The 15004-nt window shown below is 39.0% G+C and overlaps 1 protein-coding gene across 2 annotated transcripts in view; it reads left to right on the top strand.

Moving 5' to 3' along the window:
* The window catches only part of PANX1 (pannexin 1), a 58004-nt gene extending 51374 nt beyond the window's left edge, over positions 1–6630 (top strand). The window contains exons 5-6 of one of the 2 annotated variants that reach the window (XR_011166803.1): positions 1303–4735; positions 4865–6630. Coding sequence is in view for 1 of the 2 variants with exons in the window: in XM_069080536.1 (XP_068936637.1) it covers positions 1303–1391 (89 nt within the window). In the remaining variant the exon portion in view is untranslated. Of the gene's footprint in view, positions 1–1302 lie in introns of both variants that reach the window. The other variant, XM_069080536.1, reaches the window with a different exon arrangement.
* Positions 6631–15004: the final 8374 nt, after the last annotated feature.

Below are 15004 nucleotides of genomic sequence, written 5' to 3'. Positions count from 1 at the left end.
TATTTCAAACTATAACTATATCTGTGTATCTATATAATTACATTTATATACCTCTCTCCCACCTATCCCTCATTTATCTGTATCTATTTTATATATCTATCCATCAATCTCTTTAGCTACCTATATCTTTATATATCTATATCTATCAGACTCTAAGTGTATGAAATCCTGCCCACCTTTGATATCCTGCACTTCAGGTCGGAAGAATACAATGACTTGAGCCTTTACTATCTTTTCCTGGGAGAAAATATAAGTGAACTTAAGTAATATAGATCTATCTATCTATCTATCTATCTATCTATCTATATCTATCTATATTTATATATCTATTTCTCTCATCTATCTGCTATTTATTTTCTGTCTTTCTTTCTGTGTATGTATGTACAAATGTATCTATCTCTCTGTCTGTCTATCTATCTATGCATATGTGTGCCTATCCCATTCTGGGGCTTCCACGCTCTCCCTCCCATTTCTGAGAATCTCTCCAGCCTTCAGTGAAACCATTAATTATGTCTCAGTGAAACACTGACTCTGCTATGTTTTGTCTGCCTCTTGAAGTTGACATGTGACTTGAGGCGTGGTCAGAATTGACTAAAAACAAAATTTAAGCTCTAAAACTTGCTGAAATCCTTTGATACTTCAGGAAAAACCAAGCCAGATCTGTTGAAGTTGAAGTATAACTATTAAGATATGCATATTTGTGTGTATACCTTCTGTCTTCCTGGTGAGTCTTTGTCAGTAAGACAGATTTCACAATTACCTGCATATTTCTATAATGGAAGGAACAGTTCTCAGATTATTGACAAGGGGGCAAACCAAAGAGTAGTTGGACAACTACGTAGAATTCATGTAAGCTTCCTCTGCCCAAACTAGCTCTGTTTACCTCATCAGCCTACCAGATGCTTAATTAAGCCGACTAAAAGACAAAATTTAAGTTCTCACATTTGGTTAAATACTTTGATAGTTTTGGGAAGCTAAGCCAGATCAGTTTTCATGTTTTCAAAAATAACCTGTTTTCAGTTTCCATAATTCTGGTAGAAGCTTTTAGTGATTTTTTTTTTAAGGCATTGGATGGTGACAATTAACATTAAGTTCTCATGTAATTGTTGATTTGAATGGTTGTCTGGGAATGACTTCCAAATACTTAAACGTGCCTAAAAACCAAAACCTGGTAAAGCAAAGGGAAACCTTTTTCAGAGTCTATCCAGATCAGTTAGGAGAAAAGCAACTTCTAGAGGCTAAGATTAGTTCCCTTCAATTAATGCTGCCATCTAAAATGTGGAGTTTTTGTTTTGTTTTCAGTTTTGACAGATCAGGATCTAATCGATGAAGCCAAAGCAAATAATGAAGAGAAGAAAATTCGCCAGAGACTTCTAGAGTCTTCACAGTGACCCTTTCCTTCTAATGTTCAGTGTTGTGACTTTTATGATGAGTAGCATCCCGATTATGGTGCAAGCCTTATTGATTAGAGAAATCAAAGGATCAGTCTATTTATCCACCTTGGATTGGGACCAACTCACAATAGGTGAGGATTGTGAGGAACTGATTTAGTGTCTGCACTGGGATGATGAGCTCAAAGATTCTCAGTATTGTGAACAAGAGACAAGGTAATGGTGGTTTAAGAACATATTGAATAAATTACCCAAGAACTAAGAAGACTGCTTCATAGCTACCAGAACCATTTTAATATATAAATAATAAAGCAGTTAAGGTGTGAAGAAGTGGCACCAGCAAGAGAGCTAAAGAAAAGCCCTTCTGTGGAGGATAATGGTGATCAATTCCAGATCAACATAAAGATATGAACTTACAAAAGATAAAAATCAAGTAAGGATATCAGGGAATATTAAGCTTCAGGTTACTTAATAATCACTGTTGGACCATAAAGCATCCTATAAACTATATATGGATGGCAAGTGGGTAGAAAAACTGACTTCCTCCTAAATGTCTTATTTTGGGGATAATAAAAATTAGATTCTATTGGTAAAGCCTTTATATTACATTTTAGGTTTTTTGATCCCCTTAATTTAAGCAGTTTCTAGATCAGACCCATCTAATGTCTTTAACAAAGGCTTGGGTATGGGGGGGGGGAGCTTTTTTGTTTGTTTTTGTTTATGGGGGTTTTTTGCAACAAATATTGTTGTAAAACAGACATTTAAGTCAGGAAGTCCCAGATGTAGGGAACACTAACCTGAGAGAGGCTAGTTAAAACAGAGATGAAATATAAAATAAAATAGAGACAAAAAATAACTTATTAAACCCACATCTGAATGACTCCAAATGCTTTAAAAACCCAGGCATAGAATCCAAACTGGCAAAATAGAAAACTAAAGGAAAGAATATTTCATATTGCAAAGAGAACCACTTCCCAAAAGGGAATTCCTTCAGGGTTTCTTCAAACCTTGAGCTCACCTAATACATTTAAGATATGGTTCAATTAAAATACAACTTGAAGGGGGCATTTCTTTAGCTTAAAAGTGAGGCAAACCTGTATTGGATTTCTATCAGAAAGCACTAAATAATTCCTGCCAAAATATGTCACTTTAGGAAAGGATTCAAGTCTTGGTACTAGAGCCATTTGGCCACTCGTTTTCCTGAAATATTTTATAGACAGTTTTTATAAATAACAGCAGGTACAGACATGCTATGTATAGGTAGGTAGATCAGGTAATTTTTTTCACGTGAGAATTTGAAGCCATTGCAGGGAGCCTGTGCCCTTCTAGGTACTTGGGTGCAGCCTTTTGATTAAGTCCATGTTTTATAGAACAAATCCTTTTATTAAGGGGATTTGTTCTGTGAAGTTAGAATTTGGTCAAAGGGTAGCACTTGAGGACCTAGAAAGCCACATGTGGCCTCAAGGCTGCAGATTCACCACCCCTGATGTAGATCTTACCCCCATTTAAATTTTATGAATATAAATCTTTTTAAAAATTGCATTTGTGAACCTCTTGTGGTCTTGACTGTAAGCCATGTTTATAGTTAGAAGTGAATAGTGATTTTTAGCTGAACAGACCTGAATTTTCACTAGTCAGGCCGGGTTGTTTACCCAGCGTAATTATTTATGGGACAGTTGCATCAGATGATGTCATAGTGTCTCCCTCATAGTTTTTTAAAAAATAGATTGAATTTTCTGTGACTAGAATTCTAGAATAGCTAATGATGTATATTAAGAAGTCAGTGTTAAAAATCTTTTTCCGTTTCATGGTACTCTTTGAGTTTGTAGTGCTACCTTTTGGAATGTATCTTGCTGTGACCTTAGACACATTGATAACTTGGTCTCCTTACACTGCATTATCACGTATGTCTTCATATCAGAGATGCTCAAGCCTAGCTCTCCTGATGATGGGAGGATGGTTTACAGTATACATATGTTTGTTTAGAGAATCCTATGTATCACCTTCATGCAGCCTCTTTTAGTCTTATTTTCAGAGTTTTAAATACCAATATACTGCCCTTACCAATGGCTCTAGGTTCTCTGGGACTAGCATGGGAAGAGATGATCTAGCTAAATGTTCTGGACTTAGAATCAGGAGAAATACTAACTGGGTGATCCTGGTCAAATCACTTAACCTCTTTGAGCCTCAGTTACCTATTCTGAAAAATGGGCACCCAAATTTCATGGTGTTGATAATAATATCTCACCAAGCTGTTGAGAGGATCAAATGAGATGATGCTTAAGCACTGTGTTTTGTAAACCCTAAAACAGGGGTGGGTATCTTGCGGCACACATTTGTCTCGCCTTTTTTTTTTTTTGCACAGCCTACAAGTTGAGAATGGTTTTTACATTTTCAATTTAAAATGAAAATTATTATTTAAAAATGTAAAAAATCAGTCTTAGCTCTCAGGGCATTAAAAAATAGTAAGGACTAAGTAGGTGGACCCTTTCCTTAAAGCACTGTACCTAATGAATGTTATTATTTTATTCACTACTACCAACCAATGTTATTATTTTATCATATCTAGTCATTTTGAAACTTCTCGTTAGGGTTGCTACAACTAACTGTTTTGAATTTCACCCTCTTTTATTTCTCTCTGACCACTTTCTGGCCAGAGGTGCTGATGAGTAGGAGAGGAAGGCAGAGGTTGGAAGAAGAAAAAGAATTCTCCTCCTCTCTTAACCTCTCTCCAGGTGGGTAACTGGCTCCATGACATCTATAACAAGCCCATCTCCACACTTTGTAGAGACTCTTTACCACTTAAGGGGAGGTGCCACAGATGATCTGCCTTCTCTCTAGAGGACTGTTTGCTGCCCTGTCCCTTCCATAATTTCTCCAGGGTCCCATGTGTTTTGACTGGCTGGATGGGGTCTTATCTAGTGGCAGGTTCCTAGCCAATCTTGATTTGCAGGCTCCTAGATCTAGAGTAATACGTTCGCATCTTAAAAATGAGGACATCAAGGCCCAGAAAAGCTAGGTGACTTGACCAAGGTCATCCACGAAGGGGCAGAATCATTAAACTTAGGTCCTGCACCACCAAGGTTAGCCCTCTTTCCACTGTACCACGATGATTCCAATTGGCAGTGGAATAGTCATGATTTTTGGTAAAATCTTTTGCTGTAGAAAAACTAAGTAATTTCCGTGTCTTTTGAACATTGTTAGTCTTTACTTTCAGGGATGTGCAAAAATCTGCTCACTCTGCAAGAGGGATATTTGAAACTGTCTACAATGGGCCTTGCCCAAATACAAGAAGCCCTTTAGAGCTGGGGTGAGGAACATGTGTCCTCAAGGCCAGGCCACATGTGGCCTTCTAGGTGCTATCCTTTGACTAGATCCAAACTTCTCAGAACAAAGCCCTTTAATAAAGGGATTTGTTCATTAAAACTTGGACTCAGTCAAAAGGCTGCACCCAAGGACCTAGAAGGCCACAGGTTCCCCACCCCTGCTTTAGAGCCACTATCTCTGCCTTGAATGAAGCAGATGGAACCATCTTTGCCCAAATGGGAATTAGTTCAGCAGCTTTTTTAAAGGCCAAATCCAAGTTCTGAAAAATTTAATCCTTACATAATCATAGGTTCATTGTTCTATTTATTTTGCTGAGCCTAAGCCACAGGTGATAGCATTTGTACTACTTTAAGATTCTATTCCCTATGAAGTGAGGCTTTGGTTTTTTAATGGCCTTTGGTGATTCTTTGTACTTGGGCAAAATTCGTGTAGTTATTTGCAATTCTGTGAAAACTACCAGGTTCCTGCTTATGGGTAGTCAAGGGCTTCATATTCTCTGTATTGGGACAACTTTAAGCTTTCAAAAACCATTTAATGTTTACTTGGAACGATCATGAAGACTTGAAATTTTGAAGGCCATGGAAATTACATAGAGTGATCTCTGAGTGTGTGGAGATCAATTGAAATCTTCACTTTCCAGAAATTGAGTTTTCACCCTATGATTTCATCATTAAATAGTTCTGTCTGAGCAGTGTTCTTGGTAGTAATACCATTTTGCCCCATAACTATAGGTAGATAACTTTTTTCAAAAGACTGAGGAGGATGGCATGGTATCATGACATGATTACTAGTAATTAACTCCAAGTGACCACTATGTAGTATGCTTTGAATTGGGTGGAGTTTTTTGCTTCTTATGTTCCCATTTCAGCTGTAAAGATAATTTGCCATTTATAGTATGAGACTTGATAAAAATAAATTATTTCTTTGTGAAGTCTTTCCAAGTTTGCTATGAATTTATTGAGCCTTTTGGTCTGTCTACCAGAGGGAGGAATATATCTTAGGTGACAGTTGTTAAGTATAACAAGTACTCAGTATGTAATGTTAGATCCATGAGTGACTCTTGTGCTTTGGAGGGGAAATGATTGTGTTAAAATTTACTTATAGTTCTATGAACCTTGCAGGTTAAAGGTCTCTTTCAAAATGGGGCTATTGACCAGGGTTAGGTGGCCTGAGGACATGCACGATGCAAAGTGCACCTGTTTTGTGCTCAGAACCAAGACTACAGTGAAATTGCCTGATGCAACCGGGGCAAGCACTGTCAAAAACATCTCAGATTCCTTAAGCATTTGATTTTGAACAATTTTTGGTCATTGCATGTTCACAAACCTTTTACTTTTGCCAAATTTTTTGTAACTCGAATGCTGATCCACTGTTTAAGAAGTGCTTTGTTGACTTAAATTCTCCCAACACTGACAGCATTTCCCAAATACCACTCTTTAGAACCCTGGTGCTCTACTTAATGAGACTGGGGGCTCCAGAAGACAATGTCAGTGATCTTTTTCCCTCTAAAACACTAAATATGGAACTACTTTCATAAACAAAATATTAATTATTGTAAACAATGATTTTTTTTTGTACTATGGAAGTAGGCTTAATTCATTCTTTTTTTTTCTGCCAAATCTCCCTGGCCTTTTTTCATGGGGATATTTTATACCTCCAGATGCCCTGGACCACCATTTATGGAACCCATCATTATATTTAGAGATCCATAGAGTTCACTGAGCAAATTAATTTGGAAAATGCTGTACTTGGTTATTTTTTTAACTCTAAAAGAAAAAAATTGTTTTTGCTTAGCTCCTTTGATAAAGGTGGCCCCAGCAGACAGGGAGAGGATAACAGCTTAAGACTTTGTTATGTCTCTCTGTCTCAAAAAGAAAAGAGAATGCGACCCCTTCCTCCTACCCCCCCCCCCCCAAAGAAAAACTCCAACACATTTTCTTGAAATATCTCTTCATAAGACATAAATGTCTTCAAAACACTGCAATATTTGGGGCGGCCAGGTGGCACAGTGAGTAAGAGCGCCAGCCCTGGCATCAGGAGACCTGGGATTGGTTCCAGCCTCAGATACTTGGCACCCACACAAAAAAATAACTGGCCATGTAACCTTGAGCAAGTTACTTAACCCCAATTACTTACAAAAAAATTCACTGCAATCTGATGTTTATAGATGCTAATACATTGCTTGTTTCCTTGAAAAGGTCAATAACTAAGCCTCTGCAGACTTCCATTAAAAAGTGGTGAAAGACTGAAAATTTCATGGAAATAAGATATAAATAAGGCTGCTATGTTTACAGAGAAAGATTAAACATAATGTTGTAGTTTTGCACTGTCAAGTGGCCCCATCCCCCAAATAAAAGTTTTCTGAAGAAACAAAGTGTGCATGTGTGTTCATGTATGTGTCTTTTTTAAATCAATGAATTCATTTATTTTTAGTTTTCAACATTCATCCATAAGATTTTGAGTTCTAAATTTTCTTCCCATCCCTCAACTCCCCCTTCCCCAAGATGGCATACAATCTGATATAGGCTCTACATATACATTCATATTAAAGATGCTTTCACATTAGTTATGTTGTAAAGAAGAATTAGAACCAATGGGAAGAACCATGAGAACGAAAAAGCAAATAGTATGCTTCACTCTGCATTCAGACTCCATAGTTCTTTTTCTGGGTAGCATTTTCCATCATGAGTCTTTTGGAGTTTTCTGATTCTTGCATTACCATACTTTCTTCACAATGGGAATCATATTCATAGACTTTTGAGACGAGACATGCATTGCCCATCTTGCCCCCCTACTCTCCCAACTGCATCTCACGCAACCAGGATTTTTAGAAACCCAGCTGACAATAACTAAAAAAAGAAAACCCCTGATTAAAGATCCCAGATTGTAGAATTTCAAAGGCTTAATTTTCAGGATTTTTGATTAGGAAATTTATTGCTGGGCTAGATGAGGAGGTAGAGAATATACCTTCGGCTGCCAGGAATCATTCATTCAGCTCTTCTCTCAAAAGGGGGATATGGCTTCGCATGGTGGTCACTGAACATCTTGCAGCCCCTTTCTGTATCCTCGGAGATGACCCCACAAAACCTAAACTAACCTTGCCTCATTTGGTTTGGGAGGAGAAACTCTACATGGGATGCCAGCTTGAAGTCTCCCTACACATTTCAATGTTACCCTTGGGCTCCTCCATTACCTTCCCTCAGGTACAAGCCCCTGCCCAATTGAACAGATTGAAGTGGCTACATATTTTCAACATGAGATTTACCAGCTCCACACTACTGCCCCTTATGCTTTTAAATGACCATTTTTTTAAAAAAAATAACATTTTTCCCAATTACATGTAACAATTTTTGACATTCTTTTTTTAAATGTTGAGTTCCAAATTTTTTCCCGACTGCCCTTCTCCCTAAGACAATAAGCAATTTGATATAGATTCTATACGTGCAATCACGTACAACATATTTCCTTATTAGTAGTGTTGTGAAAGAGAAGACAGACCAAAAGAAAAGAATACCAAAAAAATGAAGTGAGAAATAGTATGCTTCAATCTACATTCAGACTCTATCAGTTCTTTCTCTAGATATTTATAGCATTTTTCATCGAGTTCTTTGGAAATGTGTTGGATCTGAATGACCATTTGTCAGTGAGTACCACACAAATGCTCTCTAGCTATAAGCACTGACATTTGCTTTGTAGTTTTTTTGTTTGTTTTTTACCAAATACTTTGACAAAGTGGAAGTGGAAGTAAGTATGAGAAGACTGGAAAGACAATAGATAATAACAGTTCGAGTTATAAAGGCTTCAGATGACAGACGATCTTACATTTGATCCTGGGGGTAATGAGGAGCCACTGAAGTTTATTGAGCAGGGGCAATCACATAGTCACATCTACACTTTAGGAAAGTCACTATGGCAGTTGTAGGGGAAATGGAGTGGAGCGGGAGTTGAAGCAAGGGAGACAAATGAGAAGGGTATTAGAATAGATCATGCATAAGTTAACGGCGGTCTTTTTTAGGATGTCAGATATTGCAAGAGCAGTTATTTAGGTATGGATTGGACTCAGTGGTGACAGTTGCCCCTTCTACTCTGGAATTCTTTGATTCTCTGAAAGAGATCTATTGTTTCAGAGAAGAACCAAGAGTAATGAAATGGGGAGAAATATAGGACAAAGGAGGGCCCTACTATATTTCTGTCTCCTTTGCTGATATTTCCTTTGTGTCCTGCCCACTAACCATGGGTGTCCCCCAAGGTTTTCTCTGGGTCCCTCCTCTATCCACTATTTAATCTCCCTTGGTAATCTCATCAACTCCTGTGGGTTTGGTTATCTTCTCTAGGCAGACAACTCCCAGATTCATATGCCCAGCCCTAGTATCTGCTAAATTATTTGCTTATAACCAACTGGTGTTTTGACATCTTTAGCTGAGTGTTCATTAGCATCTCAAAGTCATTTCCAAAGCAGAATTTGTTATATTTCTCCTTAAATCTTCCGCTCCTCCCAGCATCCCCATTTATTTTATTTTATTTTATTTTTTGCTTTTTTGGAGAGGGGAAGGTAGGGCAATTGGGTTTAAGTGACTTGCCCAAGGTCACACAGCTAGTTTTGTGTTAAGCTTCTGATGTCGAATTTGAACTCAGGTCCTCCTGACTCCAGGGACAGCCCTCTATTCACTGTGCCACCTAGCTGCCCCGAGCATCCCTATTATTGTCCAGGGCACCACAATCCTCCCAGTTGCACAGCCTCATCCTCAATTTATCACTCTCACCCACTTCACATACCCAGTCTACTACCAAATCTTGTTACTACATTCACAGTATCTCTCCAGGCCATCATCTCTCACTTGGATTATTTCAACAGCCTTCTAATTAGTCTCTGCCTCAGGTCTCTCTCCATATCAATCCAGCCTCCATTGAGTTGCCAAAGTGATTTTTCCTAAAGTGCAAGTCTGACCATGCCACACCCCACCCTGACTCAGTAAACTTCAGTAATTCCCTTTTACCTCCAGGATCAAATATGAAATCCTGTTTGTCATTTCAAGACCTTCACAACCTGGCCATTCTACCTATCCAGTTCCCCATGTAATTTATAATCCAGCTGCACTGACCTCCTTGAGGTTCTTAGACACAATACTCCCATCTCCCATCTCCGTGCCTTTGCAATACTTGTCCCCCAAGCCATAGGTGCTCTCCTTCCTCACCTCTGCTTTCTAGATTCCTTTGTTCGTTTCCAAGGCTCAGCTTAAACCTCACTTTCCACAGAAAGCCTTTCCCAGCCCCCACCATGTTGCACCTCCCGCCCCATGCCTTCTGTTTTAGATTACCTAGAATATATATATATATATATCTTATATGTACATTTGCATACTATCTTCTCCAACAGACAGTGAGCTCCTTGAGGACAGAATCTGTTCTGGGCTTTCTTTGTAACCCCAGGAGTTAGCACAGTTCTTGGAACATATAAGCACTTAATGATTGTTGACTGACTATCCAGTGAACCCCTATTGTCTCATCATCCAAATTTCAGAATGTGAATTGCAGAAAGGAGTTTGGGGATTTCAGCCCTATTCTATCCCATTTTCATAAAATAATAATAAAGATTGACATACATAGTACTTTAAGGTTTGCAAACAGCTTTCCAGAGATCTCATTTTATTCTTATAATAGCCCTGTGAAGTAGACACTATATTATTCCCATTTTAGAGAAGAGGAAATGAAATGCAGAATAGGCAAATGGCATGCTTTTTATAATCTTGGCCTCTCTTGACCCCAAGTACAGGACTCATTTCACCATGCCATCCTCATAAATTACACCTGGCCTCTAGTACACGCCTGGAATTGGGATAAGAATTTCTCTCAATATATGTCAATCAGCAAGGAAACATTTATTAAGCTTATGCTATGTGCCAAACATTCTCATGGAGGAAGAAAACATTTTAAAAAAAAAAGAAAACTGAAGAAAACAGAAAAATCAGGGAGGAGTTTAGGACAAAGATATAGGAGAATGGTAGAGGAAGTTGGGGGTATAGCTTAGAGAGGAATGTGACATGGCTGGCCTGGGGTACCCTCCTTAAAGGGGGCTTTTGACTAGGTTCAAGAGTTATGAATTGATGTAAGATAGACAGCCCTAGAAGGGACTTTAGCAGTTATTCAATTTCCTCATTGTGCAAAGTCACATATGCATTAAGATCACACCCAGAATTTGAACTGAAGTCCTTTATAAACTAATTAGATGATGTTTCAGGAAGCAAAATAAAGGTTTATGAGATCAGGATTTATTTATCAGAAATTGTAGCTCCATGGGTAGAACTCAGCAGGAAATAGAAATACCAACAGTCTTTTTTCTTTCTAAGTCTCCTGTTGAGCAAAATCTGCATTTTGATCGGAAATTAAAGATCCAATTAAATTTAGGCTTCCATGGAAGCTTCTTCATTTTAAAAGAAAAGTTTTCTGTCCTTGGTAGTTTGAGGTAGATTGGATACCCATAAGGATTTTAATGTGAAACAATTCAGTTCATTTTGGGAAATATGAGAGCCATTACAATGGAGAAGACACTGTTAAGTACAGAGGCCCCATGAGACCCCCTTGCCTCCTTCAAAGTACTTTATAAAAAAATATTATCACTTGGCATAAGCAATGATACATTCAATGAGAACAAACTGCCTAGGAGGCACTGGAGATAAGGCTTGACCTGCATTTCAAAATGGTGTCTTCTGTGTTTTACTGCCTGTCTGAGGTTCTGTGCCTTTTCTATTTACAACACAGAGGACTGAATTTGTCACAATATACCTGTCCACCACAGAAATGGAAATTTCCTAGAGTTAAAAAATATGTACACTTATGAAATGTAATATATCTCTGCGCATTACAACCTATGCAGTTAGCCCTGTGTGGCGGTAACAATGAAGTCAAAGGATCTGGATTCAAATACCAACTAAGGTACTTACTACCCATATCTGGCGCATAGCACATGCTCAATAAATGCTTTCTTGTTGATTGACATGTCTTAAGAGAAATTCTTATCGCAATTCCAGCTGTGTACATGATGAAGAGGCCAGATGTAAAACGTCACTTCAAGTCAGGGTGGCCTCTGTGGTCCCTCTTAGCCCTAAAGCTATGATTCTGTGAGCTGGAGGCAAAACTGTGGTTCCAGAGGATGGAAGGAGCAGATGAATTGGGGGAGCCCTCTGGCTGATCCTCAGCTCCCTGGTCCCAGAGTCCCTAACTCCCCAAAAGAAGAAGACAACCACATTAAAAAGAAACAACCAATTTTGTCTTTCTCGAGGGAGTGATTTCTCTTGTTTTTGCCAGTTTATGTTCAGATACACATTTTGTTAATAAAGTATATAAATAAATAAAGCATATAGCACAGTAAGATCTGCAAAATGCTTTACATATGAAAGAGTTAGGTGATGCATTGGATAAATTGATGGTCCCAGACTTGAGAAAACCTGGATTCAAATCTCACTTCAGACGTTTTACTAGCTATGTGACCCTGGGCAATTCACTTAACCTCTGCCTCAGTTTCCTCATCTGTGAAATGGGGGCAATAATAGCATTCACCTACTAGAGTTGTTGTGAGGATAAAATGAGATCTTTGTAAACCTTAAAATGCTATATAAATGTTAGTGATTGTTATTCTACATTATCACATTTCATCCTCACCACAAGCCTGTGAATTGCATGCTGTTATTATCCCGGTTTCACAGATGAAGTAAATGAAACTCAAAGATACGTGCCTTACCCATGGTCACACTACTAGTAGTTAACTGAGATGGGAGTTAAACCCAGTGCTGGCTTCATGTTGTTCAGTCATTCCAGTCATGCCTGACTCTCCGTGACCGGGGACTGGGGACTGGACTCCTTTCCTGGATCTCTTTTTAAGTAGGAAGATTAGGATGGAAACTCAGGAAAATTCAGGATCTAGCTCCAAGCTCAGCCACTCATTCGTTGTATGAGCAATTTCATTTTTCTTGATCTCTTATAAAATAAAAGGGTTGGACTAGTTGTTGTTCAGTTATGAACAACTCTTTGTGACCCTGTTTGGGGTCTTCCTGGCAAAGATACTAGAGCAGTTTGCCATGTCCTTCTCCAGCTTATTTTACAAATGAGGAAACTGAGGCAAACAGGATTAAGTGAGTTGTCCAAGGTCTCCCAGCTAAGTATCTGAGCCTACATTTGAATTCAAGAGGAGAAGTCTTCCTAATTCCAGGCTTGGCACTCTATCCAATGTGCCTTGAATGCTGAATTTGGGATTAGTGGGTGCCTTGAGTCAGGAAGACCCAGGTTCAAATCCTCTACCTGCCATTTAATCCTTGGGTGATGATTTGGTTTACTGGGGACATTTTCTTTGGAATTTCAAATAGAACAAATATTCGAGTAACTTCTATGTTCTCAACACCAGCTCCTCCTGTCTCCTCTATGAACATCAGTCTGCTCATGAGTAAAATGGGGATACCAATATTTGCACTACTTTATTTTTTTTTTTGCTTTTTTTTGTTTTTGTTTTTTGGAGGGCAATTGGGGTTGTGACTTGCCCAAGGTCATATGGCTAGTTTTTGTGTTAAGTGTCTGAGGCTGGACTTGAACTCATGTCCTCCTGACTCCAGGGCCAGTTCTCTATTCACTGCTCTATCTAGCTGCCCCCACTACTTTCTTCATAAGAGGCAGAAGTGGTTTGTCATTTCCCTCTGCAGCTCATTTTATAGATTAGGAAACTGAGGCAAACAGGGCTAAGTGTCTTTCTCAGGCTCACACAGTTGTTGCCAGTTTTGAACTCAGGAAGATGTGTCTTCCTGGCATTCTATCCACTATACCACCTTAGGAATGTTTTTATAAACTCTTCAAAGTTTAACTAAACAGGAGCTGGGGTTTTCCTTCCTTTGTCCTAGGCTAAAAAGGATTTGGAGCACCATTTGTGTTCTTGGGGGACAAGGCTAGAACATGTGCTCTCACTCCTTACCCCCACTCCTCTCTCCCTACTCACCCCAACCCCCCAACACATTCACAGAGAAAGTCAGAGCAAAGTTGGAGGTGGTGGCTGAACTGAATTGCCAGGTAAGAAGAGAAAAGTTGTGACTGGTCCTGGCTGGCAATGCTCATGTTCCAAAGGTGGAAAGGCAAGAGAGAGCACTCTTTTTCCTTTTGGCTTCATCTTCTACCCCAAGCATATTCTGTTCCCAGATACGTACAGAGAAGCTACACCACCATACTCCTGTGCTCCACTCTCTGTCTCCCCTCACACTGAAGCTCCCTCCCTGTGGTAAGAGGTGAGGAATTGGGTTTTACTTCTCTTGTATTCCTCATTCAGGACATAACACGAGGCAAGATACACCAACCATGAAAGCCTTCCAGATTGATAGACTTTGAGTTGTCTTTCAGAGGAGCACACTCATGATGTGAAAGGGGTGCTTCTTTTGAGTACCTCTGAAGTTCTCCTATCCAGGGGTCATTCAGTTCATCTCAGCCTTCTAGCTGATATGTAGATATTCAATCCTGAAAATATTTATTAAGAATCTTTGTAGCATCTGAAGGTATTTCTCAACTCATGAGACAGATACCCCAGAAATAGTTATCTCAACTTCAAGGCACTCTATGCCTCCAACTCCCCTAAAGCCATAGCTCATAAGCTACCACCCATGCATTTACCCTTAGTAGTCAGCCAGTTCAAAGCAAAGGCATTTAATCAATGAGTAATCAAATATTCAGCCTATAAATCTAGGGCTCACTCTCCCACAAATGCACAGTTTAGCTAGGATGCCTGCTAGAGGTGCACACACATAGAAAAAAACCCATATGACCAGAGCACATTAATAAAGAGGCCACTCATGTCTCCAACATTACAGACCCCGCAGGTCTTTCAGTCATAAAAATAATAAGATAAAAATAAAAGGCATAAAAGATGTCATCTCCCTCCTCCTTTGGGGGATGCTGGTCATGTAGTGTCTGCTTAGGTGCTACTCCAGTGGATTCTGTGTGAATTAGGATCAGCTTAAATCCTTGACTCTCTCTCCCTTAAGGGAGGAGGACATACTGTTATATTCTCTTAGCTTGGAGCTCATAGGTCTTTTTCTGTTTCAGGTCTTATAGAAAAAGGCAGAAACTTTTACCTCAGAAAGCAAAGCAAACAAATAAACAACAACAACAAAAACAAAAACCAAAAATCCCTGCAGATTCTCCTGTCTTTGTTCTCTCAAATTGTTGGGTATTAAATAAATTAAAATGCTTCGGGAACTTTTTAGACACAAGCTTCAAGTTCATTAGAACAAAGACAAGATTCCTAGCAGATAGCT

The sequence above is a fragment of the Petaurus breviceps genome, unplaced genomic scaffold (genome assembly GCF_028583685.1).
Source record: "Petaurus breviceps papuanus isolate PSGF00001 unplaced genomic scaffold, PetGlider_PUasm1.0 91133, whole genome shotgun sequence".
Classification (NCBI taxonomy): Eukaryota; Metazoa; Chordata; class Mammalia; order Diprotodontia; family Petauridae; genus Petaurus; species Petaurus breviceps.
This window is presented reverse-complemented; position numbering and strand designations above follow the sequence as displayed.